At 45.5% G+C, this 26,023-nt stretch overlaps 6 protein-coding genes and 3 non-coding genes across 9 annotated transcripts; 2 read left to right on the top strand and 7 right to left on the bottom strand.

The window, feature by feature from the left end:
* Positions 1–2,210: 2,210 nt before the first annotated feature.
* On the top strand, positions 2,211–2,480 carry Pmar_PMAR029320 (hypothetical protein; the record flags this gene model as incomplete). The annotated part of the gene is made up of 1 exon (XM_002782410.1): positions 2,211–2,480. A coding segment is annotated over one exon (270 nt), but the record flags the coding sequence as incomplete, so codon positions are not given.
* A 2,766-nt stretch (positions 2,481–5,246) lies between these two features.
* Pmar_PMAR029319 (hypothetical protein) lies at positions 5,247–5,538 on the bottom strand (the record flags this gene model as incomplete). Its single annotated transcript, XM_002782409.1, has 2 exons — positions 5,247–5,396; positions 5,491–5,538. The coding sequence occupies 2 exons, from the start codon at positions 5,536–5,538 to the stop codon at positions 5,247–5,249; spliced, it is 198 nt and encodes a 65-aa protein (XP_002782455.1).
* Positions 5,539–6,236: 698 nt separating this feature from the next.
* Positions 6,237–6,518, bottom strand: Pmar_PMAR029318 (hypothetical protein; the record flags this gene model as incomplete). The annotated part of the gene is made up of 1 exon (XM_002782408.1): positions 6,237–6,518. One exon carries the CDS (start codon positions 6,516–6,518, stop codon positions 6,237–6,239), a length of 282 nt encoding a protein of 93 aa, XP_002782454.1.
* A 1,390-nt stretch (positions 6,519–7,908) lies between these two features.
* On the bottom strand, positions 7,909–7,980 carry Pmar_PMAR029317. The gene has a single exon. It is a non-coding gene; the product is annotated as a tRNA-Trp (tRNA).
* A 29-nt stretch (positions 7,981–8,009) lies between these two features.
* Pmar_PMAR029316 (hypothetical protein) lies at positions 8,010–8,362 on the bottom strand (the record flags this gene model as incomplete). The annotated part of the gene is made up of 2 exons (XM_002782407.1): positions 8,010–8,165; positions 8,255–8,362. 2 exons carry the CDS (start codon positions 8,360–8,362, stop codon positions 8,010–8,012), a joined length of 264 nt encoding a protein of 87 aa, XP_002782453.1.
* Positions 8,363–10,284: 1,922 nt separating this feature from the next.
* Pmar_PMAR029315 lies at positions 10,285–10,364 on the bottom strand. The gene has a single exon. It is a non-coding gene; the product is annotated as a tRNA-Leu (tRNA).
* Positions 10,365–12,581: 2,217 nt separating this feature from the next.
* On the bottom strand, positions 12,582–22,110 carry Pmar_PMAR029314 (hypothetical protein; the record flags this gene model as incomplete). Its single annotated transcript, XM_002782406.1, has 28 exons — positions 12,582–12,675; positions 12,773–12,884; positions 13,482–13,572; positions 13,616–13,696; positions 13,965–14,083; positions 14,129–14,260; positions 14,726–14,843; positions 15,110–15,210; positions 15,571–15,635; positions 15,786–15,896; positions 16,041–16,152; positions 16,666–16,757; positions 16,800–16,881; positions 16,926–17,025; positions 17,329–17,419; positions 17,466–17,556; positions 17,931–17,972; positions 18,015–18,099; positions 18,146–18,226; positions 18,960–19,041; positions 19,446–19,592; positions 19,633–19,760; positions 19,945–20,037; positions 20,537–20,620; positions 20,665–20,770; positions 21,231–21,288; positions 21,878–21,984; positions 22,031–22,110. The coding sequence occupies 28 exons, from the start codon at positions 22,108–22,110 to the stop codon at positions 12,582–12,584; spliced, it is 2,685 nt and encodes an 894-aa protein (XP_002782452.1).
* A 1,593-nt stretch (positions 22,111–23,703) lies between these two features.
* On the bottom strand, positions 23,704–23,856 carry Pmar_PMAR029313 (hypothetical protein; the record flags this gene model as incomplete). The annotated part of the gene is made up of 1 exon (XM_002782405.1): positions 23,704–23,856. One exon carries the CDS (start codon positions 23,854–23,856, stop codon positions 23,704–23,706), a length of 153 nt encoding a protein of 50 aa, XP_002782451.1.
* A 1,211-nt stretch (positions 23,857–25,067) lies between these two features.
* Positions 25,068–25,140, top strand: Pmar_PMAR029312. The gene has a single exon. It is a non-coding gene; the product is annotated as a tRNA-Glu (tRNA).
* The last annotated feature ends 883 nt before the right edge of the window (positions 25,141–26,023 follow it).

Below are 26,023 nucleotides of genomic sequence, written 5' to 3'. Positions count from 1 at the left end.
TATTATAGCCATGGTAACGTTGAGGATGAAATCTTACGACTCTCGTCATATTTCATCCTGCACGTGACTTATAATCAGTCACTGATTGTTGATACATGATTGAAATCTATGGATGATCCAGGGATCACGCTGGGAAGGTCATTCTGCTGGCAGCAATATAGAGTTTATATTGCTCTACATTTATATGCATCTATATTAGAGACGCTCATAGCGTCTCTAATATAGATGCATATCTCATAGCGTCACGCTATTGACCCTAGTTAATATTATCTACGTAACATACTATTCATTCTTACAGTGCGTTTGGGTTTGATAAGCAAGTAGTGAAAAATGACAGAACTAAGAACTCAATGAGCGAATGACAATGAAAATTGTACTTTGGGAGCTCCAAGCCCGGGGAAATCGATTGGTATACCTGCTATGAAAGATCTCTCGACCGCTTCGTATCTATAGTGCGCGGAAGATTCTCGCGTTGACGGGGCTCAGGTCATGTTCAAGGCAAGAGGGACGATCTAAAGTAGACAAATCGTTAGTAATAGACTGTGGATTATGCGATTATGAGTCACTTGCTACAGAAGACCGTGAGCATCCTCTTAAGACATATCTTCGTAAAATCGAAGAACCAGGTTTCACCAGCTCGCCAAGCTTGGTGATTTCGGGTCCTAATTAACTCTCTCCAACACGCTCAATCATGGGATACGACCGCCTCTGGACCTGATTGTTTCGTTTGGACCTAACACGAAACAATCACTGAGGGTAGGTCTTACGAGCAAAACGCAAAGTAGGTTCCAAATAAAAACTGCCTGGAAGAATATGACTTGTATTAACGACTACATACTAGTCAACAAAAACTAAATACAATGGGTACCTGGAACAAACGGATGCAATTAACAGCCCGCATCCTCCTAGCTCAGTCACAGGAGATGATCTTCTGGAGGTCCAAACTCTAGATTCCAGAGATGGATTCGCTGGTTGTATGTGTAGTAGGAGGACTCTAAAATACAGCGGATACAGGCTTGTGGCGTTTGAAGCTACGTGCCTGCGGTCTGGTATGTAAGTCACAAGTTAGGTACGTAGTTATTTCGCAGTTGAGGGCGCACACGTATGGTGAGTTAGTCACAACAGTAGATCCGCCCGGACTCCCGGAGTCCGAGCTCGTACCGAGCTCTCGAGCTATTGCACCTCGAATCGAGGTCCTCGATCATCCAGGCTCGATGATGTATTGGCTACCCGCTGAGCATTACTTTGCATTACTGTGTTATCCACTGGAGAATATCCAGAATTTCTGCTTCCGAAAAAAGATAAGGGGCTCGGATGGTACTGCCACATACGCTCGCAGTGGCAGAGCAATTCTTCCTTACAAGTCACATCTCCGCAAATTTTGGAAAACCTCACAGCAGTATTCCGGCCATCGCCTACATTTGGAGTATCAACAACACATGCTCAAGCGAGGAGTGTCGAATCGACACTGTCGATAGAAGCACTCCCCACGGTCGGCAGTCTCATAATCACTTATGTCGGTGATCCAGCGTTAGAAGGAATTGAGAAGGAAGAGGGGTTGAGGGATTGCTGTTGCTGACTCGGGCCGAGTGAAATAAACGCCGTTGAACTAACGCCATGTGCCGCCGGAAGAACCACCTGCCAAAGCCTAGCATAAAGGCATATAGTAATTCTATTATTATATGAGATTCTCACAATGGGACGGAATTCATGAACCATTTCGATGCATTCGTTGCATTGCAATACTTAGAAAGAACGTACTGAGAGTTTTCGAATGCTGGTTCTCTTCAACATGTTCGCGCAACATAGAACATCGGGGGGACTCCCCCCGAGGGAGGGTGTGGTTTTATTCTTCGCAGCACCCTGTAAGTCTTTTTTTCCGGCCAGAGTATCAGTCGACCAACTGGTACTAGGGCTAGCCAGGCGGCCAAGCCTACTGCTAGCTGGCCACCGAGGGGTAGTCTAGCTAATATTAGTCCAGCCTATCAGTCCGGTCCTATGCGTGATAGTATATATACTATAAGCTCCATGTATAATACATAATGTATTCAAAACTCAACAATCCTATCTGCTGTGAAAAGCGAGCATTTATGTCCAGCTAACATACGACTTCAAAATATACGCAAAATAGTTTGTGTTACTGAGGACAAGCCTTGTTGGCTAAATGAGGCTCAACAAGGTGGCAGCCTTTCACATGTGAGTCGGTGCAGCGACAATTGGGAGTCTTGATATCTAGTGAAGCTGGATACGTGAAGGCAATGCTTGATCGAATTCGAGTCGCGGGGGGCAACCTTCATCGGCTCCACAACATCTGGAAGTCCCACGACATCGGTATTCGAGGTAAGATGATTGTGATGAGGTCCGTCGTCTTTGCTTCGCTCTTCTATGGATCGGAGACTATGGCCCTTAATAAGGAGGAGACACAAATGCATAAGACGTTCTACAATACATGCTTAAGGAAAGTGATTCCGAATCACTGATTCGGTTACCTCTGATGACGACGATGTCTTCCAAGGAGCTCTGCGCTCGTACACGTTCAGCAGGATGTTTGGATGAACTCCGTGCGAGAAGATTGAGATGGTACGGACATCTAATGAGATCACCGGATGATAACGTGGCCAAGAGATTATTAGAGTGGAACCCGAGAGTGCACAATGGATTCTCGAGGCGCCCAGGTAGGCCTCGTCTGTCGTGGCTAGAGTTGATCAAACATGACATGATAGAGACAGGCGTTAAAACGAGCACAGCAAAAAATAGAACTTTGTGGGAGCGGAGGATCCGTTTGGGCTGTAACATGCCGCTGAAGCATCATATGGTGTGAAAAAAAGAAGAAGGTAAAAAAAAGAAAAAAAAAGAAAAAAAAGAGAAAAAAGAAAAAACAATGAAGGGCATGAATGCACGTTCTGCTGTGTATCAATGGTATCAATGCAACTATTATAGGCGCAAGCCTACTGTATATTTTTTTTCTGCTGCGCGGTCTGGTCAGCCCTATACTTGACCTCATAAACTCCGTTGCTGCACTAGGTGTAGCTCGGAGTCGCCTAGCCGTACGACGGCTGCGAGCGAGCGAGAAAGAGAGAGAGAGATAGATGAGCTCCATGTATAATACATAATGTATTCAAAACTCAACAATCCTATCTGCTGTGAAAAGCGAGCATTTATGTCCAGCTAACATACGACTTTAAAATATACGCAAAATAGTTTGTGTTACTGAGGACAAGCCTTGTTGGCTAAATGAGGCTCAACAAGGTGGCAGCCTTTCACATGTGAGTCGGTGCAGCGAGGACACCAGTTTGTTGTTATTTAGACTGACGAATAAGGTGAGACAAGTAAGACATAGCAGATAGTGATGGTTATCTATTATCTCAACAGTACCCTCTTTGCAGAACTTGAGGTATTCCCAGAAAAGCCGTCATTATAGTATCATGAGTTTTGTCGTAAATGAACCAGTGCATACCCTTACTTTTCAGCGCAGGCCCACAATTGCCAATCAAGAACTTGAAGAGCTCGTCATAATCTTTGTCACTGCTTGGTGCGACGTTATAAGGATTGTTCCCTGTAACATTCAGGTTCGCACCACCAGCTTTGTGAGGTCCACAGCGGATAATATCCCAAATGGTAAAATCGGACATAGCATCTATTTCTATGCAAAAGCCATTCGCGAGCTTCTTGGAATATGGGCCTGATGGGAAGGCTCCTGTGCACCAGACAGCACCCAGAACGAGGGTAGCTAGCAGGCTTACCATGAGAATTATTGGAAAATGAACAATAAGGCTATACAGGCAACAGTATTCGTTCCATGTTCAAGCGATGCAAACCAGTGTGTAGCGTCTTCTTGATCAAGCCAATCACGACTGGTGAACAACTCAACACTGGCATCATGCCAGTGGCATGATGCCGGTGGCATCGGCGCTAGATGACGAGTTAGTCATCAGAAGATGTTTACAACTCGCTATCAAAGTTCAAACATTTCCCGATGCTACCGGAAGGAAAGATCCGCAGAATTTCCCTTCATTCCGGGGTCCTTCTGCTTTAACAACATCGATCAACTCGCGTACATCGCCTAAAACGCTTTCAATGAACAAGATTCCACACAACCTTGTGCGGTGTAAGCCTGCCGCACACCGTACAGTGTACAACGTATACGGATAGATCAACGATGAGAAAATAAGGTAGAGACAGACACGATCACCGTTGGAGGCGGCTGCCTAGATCGTCATAGGCAGGGTTCGCAGATTTCAGGAGATGTTGCTGCTGAAATTTCAGGCTTGAGATTTCACGTAAAATTTCACTAAGATTTGAAATTTCGTTAAACTTTGAATTTTAGCGGGACGCCAATCCGGCTCGGTGCGACTGATAACAGTGAATTGCTCACATTTGTTTCTATATAGCTGCTCGCATTCAAGGCAACCTCAAACGAACCTGTACGCGTTCCAAAATGGTGATGTCAAATATTCACCGTTGGCAAGTCTGCTGCCAACATCCCAATTGGGGCGATTGCTAACCCCTTGACAATTGATGATGAATCCTGTCCTCTTGTCGAGTCGATGGCTGCAAAGGTTGGTTTCACTAGGACGCCAGTCACTTCCGTCGGAATGACTTAGATCACCGTTTGGGATGTCGTGCTAGATAATCGCGGAGTATCCTAGAGAGAACTCACGCACTTTGTCTCCACGATCAGCACGAGGCGTAGCGTCGTACTAGGGAGGCGAGCATTTCGAGCACTTCATAGATGACGTTGCCGCTGTTTATGAATACTACATCCAACGGAGAAGGAATCAGAATAAGATCTGGAGCATCGCAATAAACTCAGATTCCGAGGCGTGTCCGCTCCGCACAACTCCGAATTGAACAGAGTGGAGGGATAAACGTGCGTTACATAACAGCATTGAAAAGGTCAAGGCGCCATCGATGCCCCCTCAATAATAGAATCCCTCACAGAGGCTAGAAGTGGTTCGATTCGATCGGCTACATTACTCAGTGTTACACTGCATCAGATTGCTTCCAGCATCACGGCGATTTGTGGCCGGGAATTTAACGTTTATTCATGATAGTGTTGTTGCACTGAAGTTCCCAACTACTGCAACTCGACACTCAGCACAGGTCTTACGGGCGGCCCGCAGCCCAAGTGAAAATTCTGTCATTCAATGAAGTGCCACGAGGACGACTCTTCCGTTTTCGCTTCTCCTGAGGCTTTCTGCGTAGCGACGTGGGCCGGCCGTTCGCCATAGGCTTGCTTGCCGAAGTTATGCCGAAGTCGGCTGGTAGCAGGAATCCTGATGTCGCGGTCCAAAGAACGCGTAGTCAGACATGCCTTTGTTCTCCACATCAAGGCGTTCGAATATCTTATGAACTTCATCGTCCGAAAGCTCAATCCCTGGGATACCATGGATCGCCTGATAGAAATCGAAAGGTTCAAACCTGGCTGAACGAAGCGAAGGTTTTTTCAAGGCAGGACGTCAAGAGAAGACCAAAAACTTTACTGCGTACCTTATCAAACTCATATTTAGTAACGATACCGCTCTTCGTGATATCCATAACGGCAAAAGCTCGCTGGGGGTCACCACCTCCGAGTTCATCGATGATCCTCGGGCGAACAACTCTAGAACGTCGGGACTCCAATCGCGAGCCGTTGGAGCAGCAACTACTCAATCCAGGTCGCCGATGAGGTCCGTGGAGCCATTCTTGATTCACGTTCACGAGACGAATTGTCCTCGGGTTTGGTGTTCGCCATCGGATTCTCCGGGACCGTGCTTACCCCTTTGTCAGCTTTCTGTGGTTACAATAGGACACACTGTAGAGCTATGCTAGATCGGTCACCTCCACCACTGTAGTGTTCAACACCTTCTGTTGTGCTGTTAACAACAACGTATCTAACTGTTTACTCTGCGAAGCCATATGCTTGGTGTATCTTCAAATAACACGTGTGGGATTCGAACCCAAGATCTCGTAGCAAGAGGACCTCTGCACAATATCCGCCTTCTCTTTCTCTTTTCGAGTCAGTCTGGCCTGTGTCCGAGCCAGCTGACTCCTGAGCGATCTAACCACCGCAGAATCCTCTTTCGAAGGCACTGCACTATTGCTTGAACCTCTGACAAATCGATCAGCAATCGCTATGAAAGAATTCTTGGAAGTTATCATGGACAGATACAGTAGGTTGCTCCATCAGGCTTCCAGCGAGGCAAATCAAAGACCCGGTGGCTATTGATTCAATACTATTGAAAACATCGGAAAAGCTACTTGTTCCTCTCCGTGGTAACTCGATCGAACTTGTTCAATCGTCGTTTAGTCTCTCTAGCAGCGGACAACATCCTTCTTCGGTTGACGACGTACTCCTCCTCCCTCTGGGTAGGCTGATCAAACGCCCTCAAAAGCAACAGCACGCTCTTACTCACTGGTGTATTATCCTCTTCTATCGTATCAGAGGCGCGTGAGACCTCCCTATCGCGTGTCCTCGTCGGTTCGCCCTTCGGGGCTTCGCGTGTCCTCGCTGTGTACTCATTCCACAGATCTGACATTTCTCGCAGGGCTTTTGATGCGCCCAGGATGGAGGAGAGTCGAAGGCAACTTATCGAATCACCTTCGATGTCTTCCACCACTGCTGGCCACACTGTTGTAAACACGTCACGGTCAACCCCTTCTTGCGCGGGGTGCTCCAAGAAGAACGCCTCGAACCTTTCAAAGGCGAGCTCGGCGATCCGCAGCAGATCTCAATTTCTCATCTTCCTCGTGTGCACTCTTAAAGTCCTACTCAGGCCATTACGACTGTTATCTGTGAGGTGTATTTACACGATGTCGATTTAGAACTATTGGTTCATAGACACTATTACGAACATTGTATTGCCTGTTCATTATATCACTGTTCGTGTTATGAACCATCCATCACATTATATGGAGAGCGTGTAGTAATCACACTATAGTAATTGCATGAGAAAACTCTAGTAGAGGTTTGGTTTCCAGCGCCCCACCGATCGACCCCTCGCTTACACATCCGTCCAGAAGGCTCGAAGGTCATCCTGATTGCCTTGGAAATTCACACGCAATCGCAAACAGAAAGGAATGAACTCCTCAAGACCGATGCGCCCTTCTACCAGGTCTGGGTGCTCATCGACTGATGCAACCGTCATTGAACTAGTGAACTTTGTCTACCTCACTGCTCCTACCCCAACCGTGGAAAGTGAACGCGTCGATTATATGACTTACAGTGTGTTACAGTGTGTTAACACTATTATTAGTATTCATTCCATCGAGTTGCCATCGTAACAGCTTGCTACTTCCATATTTTTCATCATCGATTTTTTTCAGCACAATTAGACAGTGCCGCTCAGTTGCCTGGCTGGGTGGTGAATCGAACCAACGCGAGACACTCTCCGTGCACCAGTGACAGTTCACGACAACGACATGCATGGTGATGCTAATCTTCGGTCAGCGACGAATGCTCAGCATCAAGGGCCTACAGAACGAACTAAGGCGCTCGCAAGTTTCCCCTACGGATATTTAGCTGAGGTCGTCAAATATCACAAGAATTTCGAGTCTCGAATCGAGTTCCGTTTCACGATGTGGGAGTAGTGTCGTCATGTTATACTATGAGCCGCCTGTAATGGTTTACTCGCGACTACGACAGTCACAGGTTCGTGTCAACCGTTACATATATATTTCAGACGATTGAGGGAGACCCACTTGAGTAACCGAGGCCTCAATCGAAGTGCTCAACTGCAAGCTCGTGTCTTCAATATTTATGGTAGAGTTTGACACCTAGTACTCAGAATAATGAGTAGTGACAATGAAAGGCAGTGGAGCACTTCAAAGTGCTGGCTGTCGAAAGTCTCCAAGGGTCGCCAGCTGTCTCCCAAGAAATGCCTGCAGTACCTGGAACGCAATATGTGCATACACTGCTTTGAGGAAAGATGATCCCGGCCCAATTCGAACGAACAACCTTCAGATCTGGAGTTAGATGCGCTACCGTTACGCCACAGGATCACTCAGGAATAAAAGTTATGGGTAAAACATCACCAAGGGCACACTCCCGTATCCCACTTCTCATCCATCACACTAACAACCTCTCCTCCCCATGGTTCGGCAGACCCGTACCCGTCCCTCACGCAACGACTCGTCGACACTTTGATCGAACCACTTCGAGCATTGTTGTAATCTTCTTGTGATACCTGAGCCAACCCATATCGCGTCGGCAGAATCGCACGGATTGTCCCAACAAGGATTACAGCAGCGACGAACCCTACCGCCTGAGGCCTACCACTTCCCCTTGAACTGGTATCTGTGCCATTTGCCCTTTAGCGGCGATCTGCAGAACTACTTCAACTTTGCAGGCCTCCCGAGCGATCAACTCTACACCGATGTACATGGCCAGCCCTGGCGGCAGAGGCCCGGGTCGATAACTGTCAGTGAGTCAATAACCGAGAACTGATAGGAAAAACTGATTAATTAGTTACACTGGACGGACAATTGATTCCTTCGACGGGGCGTTCCCCATAACTCTGACTTTTAATCTGAGTATCAAAGAGGTCGAAAATTGCACGACAAAATTGAGTTGTAACCTCGTAACGTCAGCGTCGAGATTCCGCACTTTCACCAACATCCTGTAGATGCCATACTGTCGAACACAGCCGAATATCAAGCGTGCCGGGGTAGCCTAAGGAATGCGATAGTCGACTGCAATGTAGGAAAAGACGCACATAATCAACTTCGTGTGTTGGCGACAAAAATAAAAATAGTTTCGTACACTTCTACCGCAAGTCGTGTGTGAATTTTAAATTTAATACGGAGAAATCAAACGTGTATCCCTATACTATGTGAATTTGGAGAAAACGAAGACTCGCCTCGACAAGTCTTCGACGATCACCAAGGCCCAGTAGCGAACCAGTAATGTATTCAACTTCGGGCGCACCGTCACCATCAATATTTCCTGCGCATCGGACAGACCATTCTATGGACTTTACAGTGGCTGCACTAACCTTGAATATAGCGAGTTACTAGACCAGCGTGGCCGCCGCTTCTACGTAACTACGAATACGCAACCAGGGTTCGAACCCGGATCCCCTCCCAGCGAGAGCATGGACAGTAGCAACTCCAGCGAGTCACCTCCATAGCTCCGGGAGCTTCTACTCCCTCAAACTTCCTCGCCTGACTGGACGTTCGAACGCGGCGATCCACAGGCGCCTCAAAAGTGATAAACTTCTCGTTGGGAACCAAGCACGCATCTACAAACCGATTTAATATCGAACACGCAGCACGACATCAGGCATCAGCAGGCGAGAGAAACCACCCTAATGTGGTTCGAACGAGGGGAAATCAGAATCAATGTAGATCAACATGCCCAACGATGGTATATCCTAGAAGCGAATACCTTCGGATGGATCTTCGGCATCCCTAGGGTCTCCATACACGTTCCACTGAACGCCTTTCTCATCAGGATGAGGTCCCTTTGGAATGATACCACCTAGTACCTGCGCGTACTAGTATCACTGCCTGACCGATCGAAATGCCCATGAAGAACTCGTTAGAGGATATAAGCTCGATATGAAAATAACAGTCTAGCAACTACCAACCTCGGACACGTGGTCTCTGTGCATCACCTGTCCACTGATCACCTCCGAACAATCGTCCTTCTCTCCTTGACTTCCATCCAGCACCACCTGCAGGAATACTACTCATTGCCCGTCGACCCCGATGGTCATATCAGTACCTCATCTGGAGTTTCCCGACACCCTGAATTCTTCGGTTCTTCAACAGTATCACTTCCCTCTACCTTAAAGGAGACAGCAGCTCTTATGGCGTGTGATCACAAATCTTGTTAGTTGAACAAACCTGAGCTTCCTCCTGTTGCTTTTGTTGGATAAGTTTCTCCATCTTGCCCCATTCGTGTGGGAGTAGAGGGTCCCAAGGAGATCTCCGACTAAAGGCTGCTCGCTTTTCTCGACTACCGACAACTTCCAACTTCTGACAAGTGTTACGACTCAAGGACGATCGCTCCCCCTGTTGCTACTGGTAGAGGCTTAGGTGGAAGCTGCGATGGTTCGACCTGAACAGCAATATGACGACGGCGACCAGCGCATACCACAAAACATCCCAGGTCCGTCACGACGTTACGAGTGAATCTGGTAACTCACCTTCACGCCTAGAATCCGATTTTCAACGAGGAAGTTTAGACCGTGTTCGCTCTGGAAATAATTATATGGGTCCATGGATGTCGTCTGACCCTGAAATAGTGAGTGAAATACCTACTTTATGATAATGAGCAAAATGCCAAATGGAACGGATATACTATGACAGCTGTGGGGTTCGAACCCACGCCCTTTCGGACTGGCGCCTTAAGCCAGCGCCTTAGACCACTCGGCCAAACTGTCGATGAATTCAATGGGCATGAAGTCCCTTTCAGAAGGCAGTCAAACCCATCGGAGCAGGAACTATCTATCGACCATCGAAGAGCGGAATGGCCTACTTGGTTCCCCACTTCTCCTTCGGCATCTCTACTCTTCCCAACTTTGATCTCTCTCGTTACCTGGGCATCCTGCTGAGATATGTTGTCAGCGGCCGAGACCTATCGAACCAACGAGACGGCGTTCAGTTAACTTCACATACGAACGACAACTCGTCCTCAAAGGTGTCCTCAACCAGCTAATCGTGTATCAACAATCCTGCTGAACTTACCACGCTCGGCACACTCGACTCCTCGTCAATGTATTCCCTCTCCGCTGATTCCTTCTCAAGTCTGCCCACTACTTCTGCAGCCAATCTACGGAAACCCTGCTCTCAGTCAAAGCGCTTGCTTCTAACAGCTAGATCGTACAAGTGGGAGCTCGGCATAGATAAACATGTACATCAAAAGGTTTCCGCGTCATTTCGTGGCGCGCGGTACTCACTTCACAGCTGTACTCAGCATCGCATCGGCACCTGGTGCATTCTGCCATGTTGCCGCGAGATCGATACACTTTACCTCTACCTGGAGACAACAGCCATCAGAGCGCCGATGATTGACTCATCACGGAAATTACTCAAGCTGGTAGGAAAGTACACAAATCTAGCACTGACGATGAATCACAACCTACTTCTTTTTTGCTCCATCCATGAGCATCTTTCCCGGCACCTGTCGGTCGATCATTAGTCGTCATACTGATAGAAATCAAAACTGATATTCCCCGTACACTGTGATACAATCATGTGGACTACTCCGAGTGAGCATAGCAAAAGAGATTAGATCGGCCCTTAGCCCAAGCCATCCTCGAAAGACCACACCATTCGCAAGCGCCATATAGTCTAAGAATATCGGCTTGAGGAGACAATGAATGTGGGGTTCTGATCTCTCGGGAACGCATGGCACATGTACTTCTCCAAGGACTGCGAAAGTTCTTGGATAGGTGCGTATTTGTAAATGCATTGAAGTCTGTGGAGTCTGTGCGGCTCTTGCGTTGAATGACGGTTTCGGTTCGAAACGTTCGCGAAAGGCTTCCTTGAATTTAGGAGTTCGAGTGGTTTTGACCTTTGAGCTGACAGATTCCGTTCACTTGAAGTTTCTGGCCAGAAACTTATGTTGTATTCTTCTTAGGAAGACCGTCCACCGCACATACCATTACGGTTTGATGTTCAAGTGAATCAATCGGCATATTCCAGCTGCATTGATTTTCCGATTATGTGCCAGGAACTATCTATCTCTGAGCAAACTTCCTCTCAAGAATTTTCCTAGTAGGAGAAACCCGTAGGTCAACTGAAAATTATCCATTCGAATCCCCGGATGCTGAGAAAGACAAGCGACGGATATCGACGGCAACGATAGAGTCGTAGGGTACGACTCGTAGGCCACATAATCTATAATGAGTGGGGAAGAAGGGATGTTTACATATTGCGACAGAGCGATAATACAAGTGAACGCAGGAGGAGGGTACAATAGGTCAGTCTTACTTCTGAATCCTCTTCTTCGGATAAAATTCCCTTCCAACAGCCGTCACCATCTCCGAGAGGCATTTTCCGCATACAAATCTATACCACACCCAAGCACCATCCAAAATCATACGAGATAGTGAGCATGTCAGGTTGACATGTCAACGCGGCTGAGAACGATTATGACCAGACAGCACGCACGAAAAATCACGTCAATCATCTCACAAATATCGCGTCCTTATGGTTGGACAGTGTTTAAAAGCTAGTAGAAGCATGGAAGAATGCATTTGGTGTTCGGAGCCCCCGCTGATGCACAATCCAAAGAATGCACGATGAATTCAACGGATCGTGCAAGTGGATAATTTGTTATAAAGATGGTAATAATTCGGACTCCTCCGTTATGCCAGGAAGGGAGCGATATAATACGGCAGAACCGTTTCGCATGGGTACAGATTAGTCCAGTCGGACCACATGGGAATGCCGCTACTGTATCTCCGCCTGCCACCTCTGTTGTCCACTGACCAGCCCCGCCGAACACCGCGAGAATGGTCATACCAGAAAACATGGGTTCAACGTATCGGCTTGGGAGAGCATTGAACTCTCAACAGCTGCCGAGAAAATGAGTCGTGCGCAACACCACATGAATGCACGAAATCACAACACTATCAGTGGTCATGTTATCATCTTCATGATTTCGTATTCTTCCTCTTGTTCGTCTTCTCAGCAGCCTTAGCCTCGGCCTCCCTTTGCATACGGGCGGCAAGCTCATCGTGCAACCCCCTAAAGAAATGAATGTTTTGGGACTCTAAAATGTCATGTCTCATGTCGACGAGTCTCATCGCCACAATGATTGGATCTCCAATGCATCCCCCCCCACCTATGAGCTTCCATCCACTCATCATATCGTGTACAGGCATCCTCGAATTCATGCATCAACTTATGGTCAACCTCAGGATACTCTATTAGATGCCTCACTGTTGTAAACTCATCTGAAACGAGACTACTAGGCTGTGTTCAACCGAAATAACAGAGAATCGAATCCAAAGCGTCGGGTATCAGACTTCTCACTCGGTCTCGTAACCACTGGGTTCGGCTCCTCCACAGCTTCCACCTGACCAAGACGACACAGCCTTTCAGTAGTCGGCCAACAGCTCGCCCCATCTCTCACTTGCCGACTCACACAAGGTGGTATGGAAATATGTGGGATGGGCAGGGTCTTCAAGTCAACACTACACCCTGTTCTGATAAGGTAGTGACTCGTGCCTGATCGATCGTCTCTGTCTGCAGTTCCGCAGATATATGTTCAATGGATGAGCAAACCATACAGAAGTGGACTGTTGGTTGCTGGAGATTCTGATCCACCACTATCACCGTTGGCTTTTAGCTCTGGAATAACAAATGGACCGTGACCAGAGGTCACTAATCTCTGTCGAAGAGTGCTGCGGAAAGCCGACGGGTGACCACTGACGGAGGTCCTCCGTCCGGCCCCAACATTTCACATCATCGTCATGTCCACTAGTTGAGGCTACGTGATAACAGCTATTTTCGGGAACTAAATTCCGCAGTACACTCAGCATCCCACCTACATCCGTCCATCGGCAGGTCCATAGGCACACTCTCCTTGATAAGGTCAGAAGCATTGAGAGCCTCCCTAGCCTCCCTAGATGGCAGAATCTCCTACGATGCAATCACTGAGCTCCATCGATATCTAATCTCTCACCTGAGCCTCACTGATACCATCACCATATATCACGATGAGCCTCGGAGGATGCGAAGATAAACCATCCACTGCTGGTAGGAACTGATCGGACATGAAGATGGTATCGATGCAATATCCACATGGACTACGTGTATGACTTTACAACGGTAACGAGGGAAACTATCAACCTTTCAACAGTGTAATGATAATCTCGACCTCGTACATGACAACTCCATCGATCGCTTCAAGTCAAATACGAAATACTCCATTACTATTCACAAGCGACATAGTGTGAAGCTCAAAAGTTCAATTACCGGTCTATAAGCAAACAGAAAGATTCTCTATAGCAAGATTGGGTCGTCCCACCTACGTCTTTATCAGCATGATATAGAGCCGTCATCGAAGGTGGAACCTCAGCTAAAGGCGCTCCAGGCCTAGGGGAAGGCATGTCCTTCGATTCGCCCAACGACGTCGCCAATCTCACCGAACCTATGCAAATGACTGTCAGATCCCGAGCGATGTCGAAGGTCGTACAGCGATTCGTCCTGCCATCTATCTCGAATGAATTCCTCTCATTATCGACGCATCTCAACATGAACGAACCACCGTCATCAGCATGCTCGATGAATTCAGAAACGTACGGGGTGCCAACTACCACTGTTTTACCTGGAGGAGTATCCGTAGTGGAAACCATAGCCATTAAAAATTTCGGCAATATTCGGTATTGATAGATTCGATTTACCAATACCACTCCACGGAGAATGTGCTGAATTTGATATGGTCAACATTGATACTGCCAACCGTGAGAGGCGATATCTTAGAATGATTATCATTATCGACCAATATCGACATCTATCTACCCCATCTCAACCACAAGTTCTGAATTAGTGACATTCACATTGCCAGTTATCGGAGTGATCTCGGAGCTATCACCTCAGAAGACGAAGTGGGATAGAATGCTACTACAGGCCTCAGCCGAATCATAAAATGAGAAATGTTTACATTGAGATTCATATATGTAAGAACGATATATTATTAGATGTATCACCATTATAATCACAACATCATTATCGTCATCAAGGCTCAGTAGATCTAGAGAGTAATCCGACGAGCCAATATATTTACTCCTACCAGTAATCGCATCGATCTCGATGGCCTCTCTCGTATCTGGCCTCTCGACGGTTACCCTTTTCTCTTCTCCATCGAATTCAACGGAGATCTTCGAGCTGTCCTCCAATGATATCACGCACTACAATCACATACCAGTACCAAGAGTAGTAGTAGGAAGGAGAGGAGCCATAGCTCATAGCCGTCCCGATGCACGACGACTCCCAGCCTCAACCTCACCATTTCACTCGAGTCCGTCCTGCTAATGCTACATAGTGGCGTCCCAAGCTTCGATATTGTAATTCTTTCCTCCTGTCCTCCGAGCCTCTCTGTGATGATGCGTGTATGATCAGGAAATACCACCTGAGGGAAGCTGACAAACGCCACTATAACGATTTTTAACCTCACAGTTCGCGTAGACCCATCTCGCGTAGTGATAATCATCGTGCCAAGGTTATTAGTGACGATCTCATCGCCGCTATCAGGATCAACTTGGGTCGCAGTAGGAACTGATTCAGCAATAAACAGTGTGAGAAAAAATGCACGTGGTCCACACGATGTGCTGATGAGAATGGGAAAATCACGGGAAATTCTCGTTTGTTTTTGCACTCTTCTACCCTGAATAGTGTGTAGACTTAACACCCAAGTCGGGGTAGAGAAGTACAATATAGTGGGGAAACTTGCGGGCCTAGCTGAAGAAATCAGTCGCATATAGTACACACAAAACGGTCGCGTGAAGATCCTCATAATGTTATGGAGAAACTCTCGAGCTCAGCTGAGAAAAGAAAGCATATTTCACAACACTGGTAAGAGAAATGAAACTTTCTGTGGTGACTGATGACAGTTCTTCAGGAGAGGTCCGCCCCTACCCTTCGTGTCGAGTTCCTCCTCACACATACCTCCTTCAACTAAGCACTTGATCTCATCAGAGTACCTGTATCAATATTTGAAAGCTTCCAAAATCCGCTATCTAAAAATTCAATTTGAAACTACGTTGAATTCCCTTAAAATATTCATATAATTTCTACTTTCAAAAAGTAGTTCTTCTGATGCCGTCACCAACACGAAACAGTCCAGATCTCACCTCTTCTCTGCCGCTTGGAACTCTGCATCAACCTTCGTCTGCTCTTCCTCTCCCTCACCAACTACTTGTGATAGAGGCTCAGGTCGCTGCGGACAGTTCCAGCGTCTATACCTTGGGAGAACACTATATACAGTACGTATCAATCCATATGAGAATGTGTGTTGTTTTGGAGAACGAACTATAGTGAACAAGTTGTGAATCCCGAGAAATGTCGCACATTTGCATATCAAATTGACACGCACTGGTGTTCCTCACATTTCACCGCTCCTAGGTTTTATAACAATCCACATCCCCGGACGAGAATCTACTAGAAGGTGAAACGAGCCGGCCAGCTCCTCAGGAGTCGGGTCTCGATAGCTGAACGTACCTGAATGAGGGGCATCACCAAAGAGTATCCTGCTCATCATATATTATCAGCTGAATCGAAACTCCCATCTCTAATTCTCATTAGTAATGAATCATTATTATCACTCAACTATACGCTACCCTTTATGCACGATAAGCGGGAATAAACTTCATTTTGCAATTTTCGACCGCCGAATTCCCATCATTTGGGAAAATCCCCCAAGTCTGCTAGACTCTGCAAATCCTCTCAGGTAAATACCTAAGAGCTAGCATGATCCCCAGAAACCGGTACGGAGCTATACCGGCTCCCGATTCCTGGCAGTTCTCGCAAGGTCCTCGACTACACTTCAAATTGTGGTTCGATGCTATATCCATAGTATATACTATACTGCGATAAACAGTGCCAACAACGGTAACATGCCAATTTCGAATCATACTATAAAACTACTAATATTTCATCGATTGTGATGAATATAATCACCCTAGACTATATATGAAAACAGATTCCAACGACTGCATTTCATCCTCCACTGACCATCAGGATAGAACAACTCCTTCCTCCCACTCGTCAACTCCCGCATGATAACACCCTTGGGAAATACTCTTCTACTTGTCTCAACGTCACATCTACAACAACTCTAGTGAATAATGACACTTTCAACAGTTTACACTAAATCGCCGCAGCGAGCGTTGGGGACCATCCGCATCAACGGTTTCTCAAACGTCACCTTTTGAGGTTTCAATTCAATACCTGTGATACGAACAAGGAATGGTATCCACAGACAGGTAGCCAACCTTGATGAGGACAAAGTGTAACCCATGTAGCTTTCAAAGGAGTATACATGAGCACGAACCCGTTCTCTCCCTCTCGGGTGACGGTGAAGCGAGATGAATCCTGAAAGCCATTCGTGTCGTGGCATACAGTACACGAAAAGGCAACTTCACCTGATCTGCATGAACGAGATCAGGTAAAATATAAAATCCTACTTCCCCCATCCGTGAGGAGGAAAGCAGTGTTGGGAGAAATTATGTTCGCTTTCCTCAGCTGAGCTCAGGAGTTTCCCCACGAATTACAGAAGTTAAAATTGTACAAAAACCAACGACATTTCCTGACAATTATCATATTGTCAGCATCACATGTAGCAGACCATGTATACATATCCACACTGGAAGGAAGAGCAACCGTGAAACTGTTCACCTCAAACACGCACGACACGTACGATTCCCCAACCCTCAGAGTGCAGCCCTTCACAAATGCCTTCGCAACTCGTCTACTGCATATGAGCTCCCTAAAGCACATACAGTAAAAGATCAACATCATGAAGTAAACCCCACCTGTTAAATTCATCCTCGTGCTGAATATCATCATCGTTCCCCTCCTCCCCTGCTACCAGGGTTTCCTCTTCCATCGCTTTCTCCTCTGCACCTGAAATATGTCGTTCCTGCTTCGAACGAGCTCAACAGACACGGCCGAAGGCCAAACGAGATGAGAGAAGGCATCTGCTGATACCAACACTAACATTTTGAACTCATCTGATCAATCTGAGAATTTTAAGTCTGACCAAGATTCGGCAATGTAGAGGAGACAGTGCCAAATTCAATGTGCGAAAATAAATACATGGTCAACTACATATGTTGGTGACAATGTCAAACTTCTAAAATTTCTGGGAATTCTCATTGAATTCTATACACTTCCATCTGAATTTGTATGCAAACTTTAATAATAAGTGAGGAAACTCCTGAGCTCAGCTGAGGCGAGCGGATGTATATTTCCAATTAAATCGATTCAAAAACACTTACCCGCATCACAGTCCACAGGGGTCTTCCCGATCGCACTCGTACCTGACATACCTCACCAAACCATAACGTAAAACCAAGCCTTACGAGTAAACCTTGTTGAAATAATCACACTCCCATCAGCCGGCACATAACATTTCTCGACGGCTTCCCGAATTTCATACTGAGGACCCTGAGAGCTTACCATAGACTCTATTATGGCCGCCTTTCTTGCTTACCTTAGATGCCTGCAAATCAGCATTTGGATCTTCCGCGGCCTGGCCATCCGCATCGACTTCGTTTTCCTCCTGCATTGATTCCTAACAATAACCATAAACACTTTGGGACATTAACGTATAATAAGCTCCTTGAGTAGCTTGCAATTTGTATGATCAATATTAATACAATTTTACCGTAATTCCTGCAGATGTTTTCCTTCTGCTCTGACTCCTATAAGGTATACCCTTCAACTATATTATCAGCATTAGCGCATATTCCTTATGATGAACAATTCATGATTTACATTATAAGTATCATCTCACCGTGATCAGAATATTGGAGTTCCGCCCGTGAAATGAAGAAAACTCTAGTGAAAAACATATTCCTTACGATTCACTTTGTGGAAAGCAAGTGTGTTATCGATCACGGAAAAATATATACGTCCTGTAATAGCATGGAGTATTACGCCATTTAGCATTAAACGGGTGAAACTTTATTGTTAATATGATTACGAATTGTATTTTATTTCATATTTTGATAATCGTAATAGAGACAAACTACCCTTAATCTTATTCAAAGACACCTCCTTACTAGGTAAGACCATACCCAGTGTTGCAGCAATACATGTTCGCTTCCCCCGGCTGAGCTCAGAAATACTCTCCTTACTCACCATTGAAGTTTACATACTATTTCTGGTGGAAATGCGCAACAAACAGAAGGAATCTCCCTTAATTTTCTTCCAGAATTTTCACTTTGCCTGACAAACTTCGCGACGAAGTTTCCCATCAACACACGTAGTTGACCATATGCATATAATCCCAGACCCCTGCTCACTTCCTCCTCTTCTTTCTCACCGACTTCAACTTCTTCTCTCCATGTATGCATACACATCCTTCCTGGAGGCGTCGGATAATAACTAATCATCATAGCCATACAAACACTGTCCGAATATGCGTTCGCTTCCTTCATCTGGGCTCGCGAGTTTTCTCACTAATCTTAGGAGTTTATGTACGAATTAGGGTAGAACTGTACAGGAACTAGCGTGGAAAAGTATGCACATGGTCAACCACATGCGTTGGTGACAACAGGGAAATTCTGAGGAAATTTTGAAAAATTATCATTAGTTTCTGTATATTTCACCTGAATTCATATATAAACTCCTATACTTAGGAAAATCCTGAGCTTAGTTGAGGGAAGTGGACATATATTCCCACGCTGACAGGAACTAGGGATAATACCCAAAATTCCCATATTGTCACCGACACGTATAGTCGACCATATAATCTCACATTGCATATACGACTCTCCCATATCACTTACATGGCAATAAGCGTAGCATCATATCTAGACCAATAACGTGTAACTAGGTAGGGCTCAGCCGCCGCCCTGCCGTATATCAGCGCACCAAGTCGCTGCCTCAACAACCCAATAGGAATCTTCTCACACACCGTTCGGTCGATCAGCGAGCTGACGTTGAATCGACCACAACAGCATAGAAGTTTCTCACGCTAAACTGCAGTCTCCCACGTGCCCTTTTTTGACAGGTGTAACGGAATTCATCAACTTAGCAAATTCTGTTAGCAGCAACAACCTTTCGATAGAGGCCCGACTTAATCGCTTCGGCATGAAGGGAATCTGAGGCCGAGAAATAAATTTTTGGGAAGAAATATTCCCAAAAAGTTCTTCATTCGTTTCAAAGATCCATTTTTTTCTGGTTTTTTTTCAAATCGGTTTTAATGCCATTTCCTTCGTCGTTTCGGGATATCATATTTCCAGATGAAGACCAAACCGTTTTTGATAATGGAATTTCGCCACCTACTATTTTAGTCCTCAGAGCCCTTCTCTGATCAGCAGTAAGAGGCTCCGACTGTCCCACGGTTGGAGTATCAGGGATACGAAAACAATGATCAACCTGATACACATTTACATCTGAACGTTAGCAGGAGTGGCAGTAAGTGAAAAGGTACTCGAGCAGAGAACTACTACAGTGTGGTATTAATGACCACCAACACAAACGATTATCACAATGGAGTCTCACCCTAGTGATATGAATAACACTAGTGAAAAACATATTTCACGACTACTGCATAGTGTGAATATCGCCGCGTTTTTCACCGATTTTCACGCCACCTCACGTGAAACTCCAATGATAATCGTTTGTGATGTTATCGTTGATAGTCGCATGATCGTTAGATAAATCGTATGCCTTTGATAACATCACAACATAGAAGCCTGCAACTGACCCTTTCATAAGACGGCGAAGAGCAATGCCCGTACATTTTTGGGAAATATAATCTGTTCAGGGAACTCCTACTACGCCCAGCTGAGGAAAGTAGCATTCTATCGTGATTATTTTATACAGTTCTTCCTTAACAAGTGCACGCCATCCAAGAACAGTATCCCGTCCCCACCCTCTTAGCGACAGCATCAACTCTTTCATGCCCAAACATCTCCACACCTCTAAAACGACACTTCAAATCATCCAAACTGGGAAGCTGACAAAATCCAAATACGCGAACATATGCACCGCCAAACTCACAACAGTATCCTCCAGATGATGATAAGGATTCGTATCGGAGTCATCAGTATCGGACTTCTTATCTTCTTTCGATACGCCCCAGTCTTGTGCTATTGCTTCGATATACCTGCGACTTTTCCTTGGAGTAATCTATTGGAGTTTCACCCGTTTCACGTGAAGTGGCGAAAAACTCGGTGGAAAACGCGGCGATATTCACACTATGCAGTAGTCGTGAAATATGTTTTTCACTATTTTTTTCATATCACTAGGGTGAAACTCCACTATAGAATATCGCAATATTTAATATTATTCATCGTTCATGTATAGCATACTACTTGATTATGAACATATTCAATATCTACAAAGTGTTAGCCAATCTCATATGCAACTGTAGAAAATTAATAAGAATCGATCTGAAACTATACCGCATAATATATGAGAATAATGCTATAAACAGGTAAGATTACATGAATCATACCGATGAAAATTCAAGTTGATATCAGCGGAAGCAACGACAGACACGCAGCAATAATGAAGCGACGAAGTATTGTCCCGGGGAAACCATTCAGAGAACGCATCCCCCTTACTCGGATAGCTTTCGAGCTTCGTATCTCTTACATTCCTCACCACCAACAATAGCAACACCTACGACAGATGAGAATACCCTTCCATCAGGATCAGAAGTCCGCGGGGAATTAAAGCGTTCTGACTATTAGTTACAGAGTAAGAGTAGAGGACAAGTCGTCAAACTAGCGACTTTCGGACCGCGAAATTTGATATCCTGGATTGAATTCAAGATGCGATAGATCCTATTGAGACGTGTTCCTTCTATACTCAACATCATATAAAAACAACTAGCCTTTGAAGTCTATGGAGAACTAAAGCTTAATCGATCAGTAGCAGAGCCGCAGTTTTAGCACAGACAGGAGATAAGACCAAACGATATGTTCACGGATATATGCTTCGCTTCGCGATCACATTTTTTCAAACGATCATTGATCTTGAGAATTCTTTTATAAGGGGAACTTTTCGATAGTGTTGGTAATTATGCACATGGTCAACTACATGTATTAGTTACAAAATAATAATTTTAAGCAAATTTAGGAGAATTTCCATTACACTTCTACCGAGCTTGCATGCAGATCTGTATAGCCAGTCAGAAAGCTCCCAATCTCAGTTGGGAGAAGCGAACACATATCCCGACACTGCATATCGTAACATTCAATTTACTCACCCGCGGATTCACTCCTAATCGTAGCACCGACTTGCTCGACCATGCAGTCTAGTAGAACAGAGGGGCTTTGATAAGGTGGATGGATACTATCAGCCAACTTCTTATACCTATCACAACCTAGCTCATGAGTGAGAGCTCCCACTAACCCCTCACATAGAGAAGTCCACTTCTACGTCTCTATCAACATGAAGAGGTGTAGTAGTGTCTTGAACGGTTTCCGGATCAGCAACCATGAACTCAGCAAAAAGATAACCGCTTCAAATGCTCAGCGAACGAAGTTGGTTATATTCGATTCTACTCCTTGCTTGCTTTGTCGCTCTGCATGCACTCGGCAAACAGTTCAGATTTGGATCCAATAAGGATCAATCAAAACATTGGAGTTTCACCCGTGATATGAAAAAAGCTGGTGAAAAACATATTTCACGGCTACTACAGGCCGCGAATATCGTGTTTTCCACCCAGTTTTACGTAAAACGGGTGAAACTCCAATGAATTGAACATTGGAGTTTCACCTAGTGATATGAGGAACATATTCTACGACTACTGCATATCACCGCGAATATCGCGTTTTCCACCCAGTTTTACGACGACACTTCACGTAAAACGGGTGAAACTCCATTGCATTGCGATGGTCATCATCTGACGTGTGGACATCCACTGCGTGGAATGATTTTCCAAAAATTAGTTATTTATTGTAAGATAGATCTCGAATGAGAGAAACGCCATCCTACATGCCCAAGGCTTGATCGGTCGCAATAAACTTATCATTCTTCGACCTAGTGATGCAGTACTCACTTATCGACATGATCGCCCTCATTGAGAAAACCCCTAATCTCGACTGGAATAAGATTATGAGAATTGTGATGTAAAACCAACCATTTTCCACCACTCTTTCTATTCTCGATCCGCAGCGACGCAAGGAAGTGCTCGACCAAATTATTAGCAGTACATCATCATACCACACCTCTCCGAACTATCCTCAATATCTACGGTGGGACATCCTACCCTGGCAGACCACAGAGAGATAAAGAACAGGAAGTTATTAAGTATTGTAATTGACCAACTTTAACTCGGCTCCATCCGGAATATGTGATCGACAACCTCAGCATTTGAACACTAATATGGCCATGTCTCCCTGGTAGTAGCAGTACATTAACGAACCGTTCTGAGAAGATGACTTCATATGATCTCATTCGAATAAAGGACGTCTGCTAGTGACAGGGATTTGGTTGCTATTAATATTTAAGATTCAACCACCCATCGCTTCATACTGTCTGGTTGTTGTCTACACTCATTTCTAGTATAACACTTCTCTTGAGACAGCACGCACGCACAAGACTATTGTGCATCTTAATGAGCCGAAAATGCTCAACAATTTGAGAAGTGATCTCGATGAGAGCAGCAGCCCACCATTAAAGGAGTTTCTATCGATATTCCACTGAATGGAACAAGTCCAAGCCGCTGTTCACCTGTGACGTGATGTCGTAGCTGAACCCCTTGCCGATCACACAATGCCACGCCGCACCGTATTGCTTATCAAGAGAGTCTTTAATCACCTGCGCTGCTGCCTGAACAATCGAACGCATAGACAACTTAGGAGTCTATTCGATCCAGGAGAATGCTGTTGCAGATACAATTGCTAGTCACTCCAATGACCATTCTCCGAGTACTAATAACTACACTGTCCGTACTTCCATTCGACACTAATGAGCTCTAATGCAACAACCGCATCTCCTATACAACCATAGTCATGACCAAGCGCGGAATCGTACAAACCTCCATATTGAGTCCATCAGGAGTGGTATGCTTATCGATCACCCCGACGATCAAATCGACAACTTCACCACTGGATTCTCCCACAATATCAGTATGCTGGAATAATAAGGAATAAGATCTCGAGCAATCTTGTATTTCCTCACTTTGACGAGCGCTCGTTGCATTTGCTTCTTGAGGTCACTGGGTATGTCCTTAGCAGCCATGAGATGTGAAAATTCCAAAGGGAGAACTCTGATATGTTATCGGGCGCAGTTATTCAATACCACTCCATTCGCATTTTTAAACTCCAAAATTCTCAGGGGCGTTGAAATTGAACTGTAACGTCATGCATAATATATACCACATCTCCTTCGAATTATGGAAGGGATCGGAAGCCGTATCAATGAGGCCTTATCCGACCGTTGAAGGGCGTATCGCCGCTGAGGTGTTAAACAGAGACACTAACGACAACCAGCCTGCGCACAGGACAATCCAGATTCGTGAGAGCTCGCTCACGGCAGTGTGATCGCTCCATATACGACTACGACATCCGTTGTCCCAGGAGGAATCCACAAGGTTGCGAGGAACAGTCGTAGAATGACCGAGTACACACAGCCTGTACCCGTACATGCAGCAGAGATTAACAAGCTCGCTAGTAGCCCATCGACCCGGCATAATCAAGCCAGGTCTGTCAGCCTGACTGACATACAGGATATCTCCAACAAGGCAAGACTAAACATTCTATCTACCTATTTCTGCTTTCCCCACGTTATACGGATTATCCCCCACGGATTTACCGCTATGCGATTGCTACCTCCTGAAAACTGCGGAGTCCTGCAAATGATGGTTCTCAAATCCTCAGCTGCTTCTCCCTGGGAGTACCTGCCATACTGCATGTCCTCCCCACTGATCAAGATAGTCCCCCGATTTCTCCATGCTGGAAATGCTCCGACGATAGCCCCGTATTCGATTAAGGGAACTACACATTCAGTCCTCGTCAGCCCGTCTCCATCGATTGCAGCGCTGAACAATACACAACAATGAATAAATTGTCCCAGTCGAATTTCTCGTGCAGCAACCGCCCATACCGACAGAGAGGATAATATGAACCAGCAATGGAGAAAACGGGCTTCCTTCACGCGTGCAACTGCGTGCTCGAATAAGACCCCAAATACGATGTCATATGATTGAAAGATTTCTCGCCTGAAAACACGATTGTCACTTCATGAGGTGGGATCTATTCTCGAGATAGGGATCAGTCGGCTCCAGGTGTTCGGAATGTTTCTCATCACTCAGTACGTGCCTCAGGTATCCGGGAGGGCCGTTTCGGTATATTCGCCTCAGGCGAAACGCCTGATGCATCATATCATATGATGTCTAGGTTATATCAGATATATATAGTGCTGCACACGTTCCATATGCATCACAAAATATATCCGATATAGTCTAGCTGGTTAGGATACCTGGCTTTCACCCAGGCGACCCGGGTTCGAGTCCCGGTATCGGAACTTATACTTCGTATCTAATTGTAGATACGATAGATAATAACCAAAAAATTATCCGGATTATCTAAAGCGCCATCCTCTCTCAATCGTTAACGTCGACCTCGCCACCACGAAATCAGGTCGCGTTATTTGTCGTGATTTGTTACATTCGATAAACTGCGGAACCTCCCGACGAGGACCTGTTACCAATATCGATACGACCGATGAGAGTTGTTTCTCGTGCTACGATCAAGAATCGCCACAGAAAGTATATTCCCTTAGAAACTGAAAATACCATTAACGCCAGCAGTAGCTTGAATTCCATCGGAAGCAGTAGTACTACTGTAGTACAAAAAATCTTAACAGCAGTGGCCTTAAGATGACACTATTCCGACGAGGCATCGCACGACCGAATACCCCATCTGTCGCGATCCTGCTGATCGCCAAGCATCGTCGATGCTTAGAAAAAGAGGAAACATAATAGAAAAAGAATGACTGCAAGACGCCGAGGTGGCCCTGAATCGATCCGACAGTACGGAGTCGAAGAGAATTTACAGAAAAGATGAAATCTTGAATTTATTTTGAGTTTATTCTGAAGAACCACGAGAATACTTGACCTGATCAAGAATGAGAAGATATCACCAGTCATCTCGACTAGCAGCTCAAGATGTCCAACCTTACCTGACTACATATTCTACATCTCACAACGAAGGCGCGAATCTGCTCCGAACCGAAGGCTGCTTGACCTCACGACAATAGTCGAAAAGACTTTGAGGGATATTCTAAACACTACTCCTAATTGTTTCCAGGGAATTTTTCGTCGGAGTTCGAATTCCCTTACTGCTTACATCGAGCTCGATCGTTGAAAGTCTTGGGCCAACACCCTTACCACAGGAGAGCAATACTT

Source organism: Perkinsus marinus (genome assembly GCF_000006405.1).
Source record: "Perkinsus marinus ATCC 50983 genomic scaffold scf_1104296939758, whole genome shotgun sequence".
Lineage (NCBI taxonomy): Eukaryota > Perkinsozoa > Perkinsida > Perkinsidae > Perkinsus > Perkinsus marinus.
The sequence above is the reverse complement of the archived record's forward strand: the minus strand, read 5'-3'. Positions and strand labels throughout refer to the sequence as shown.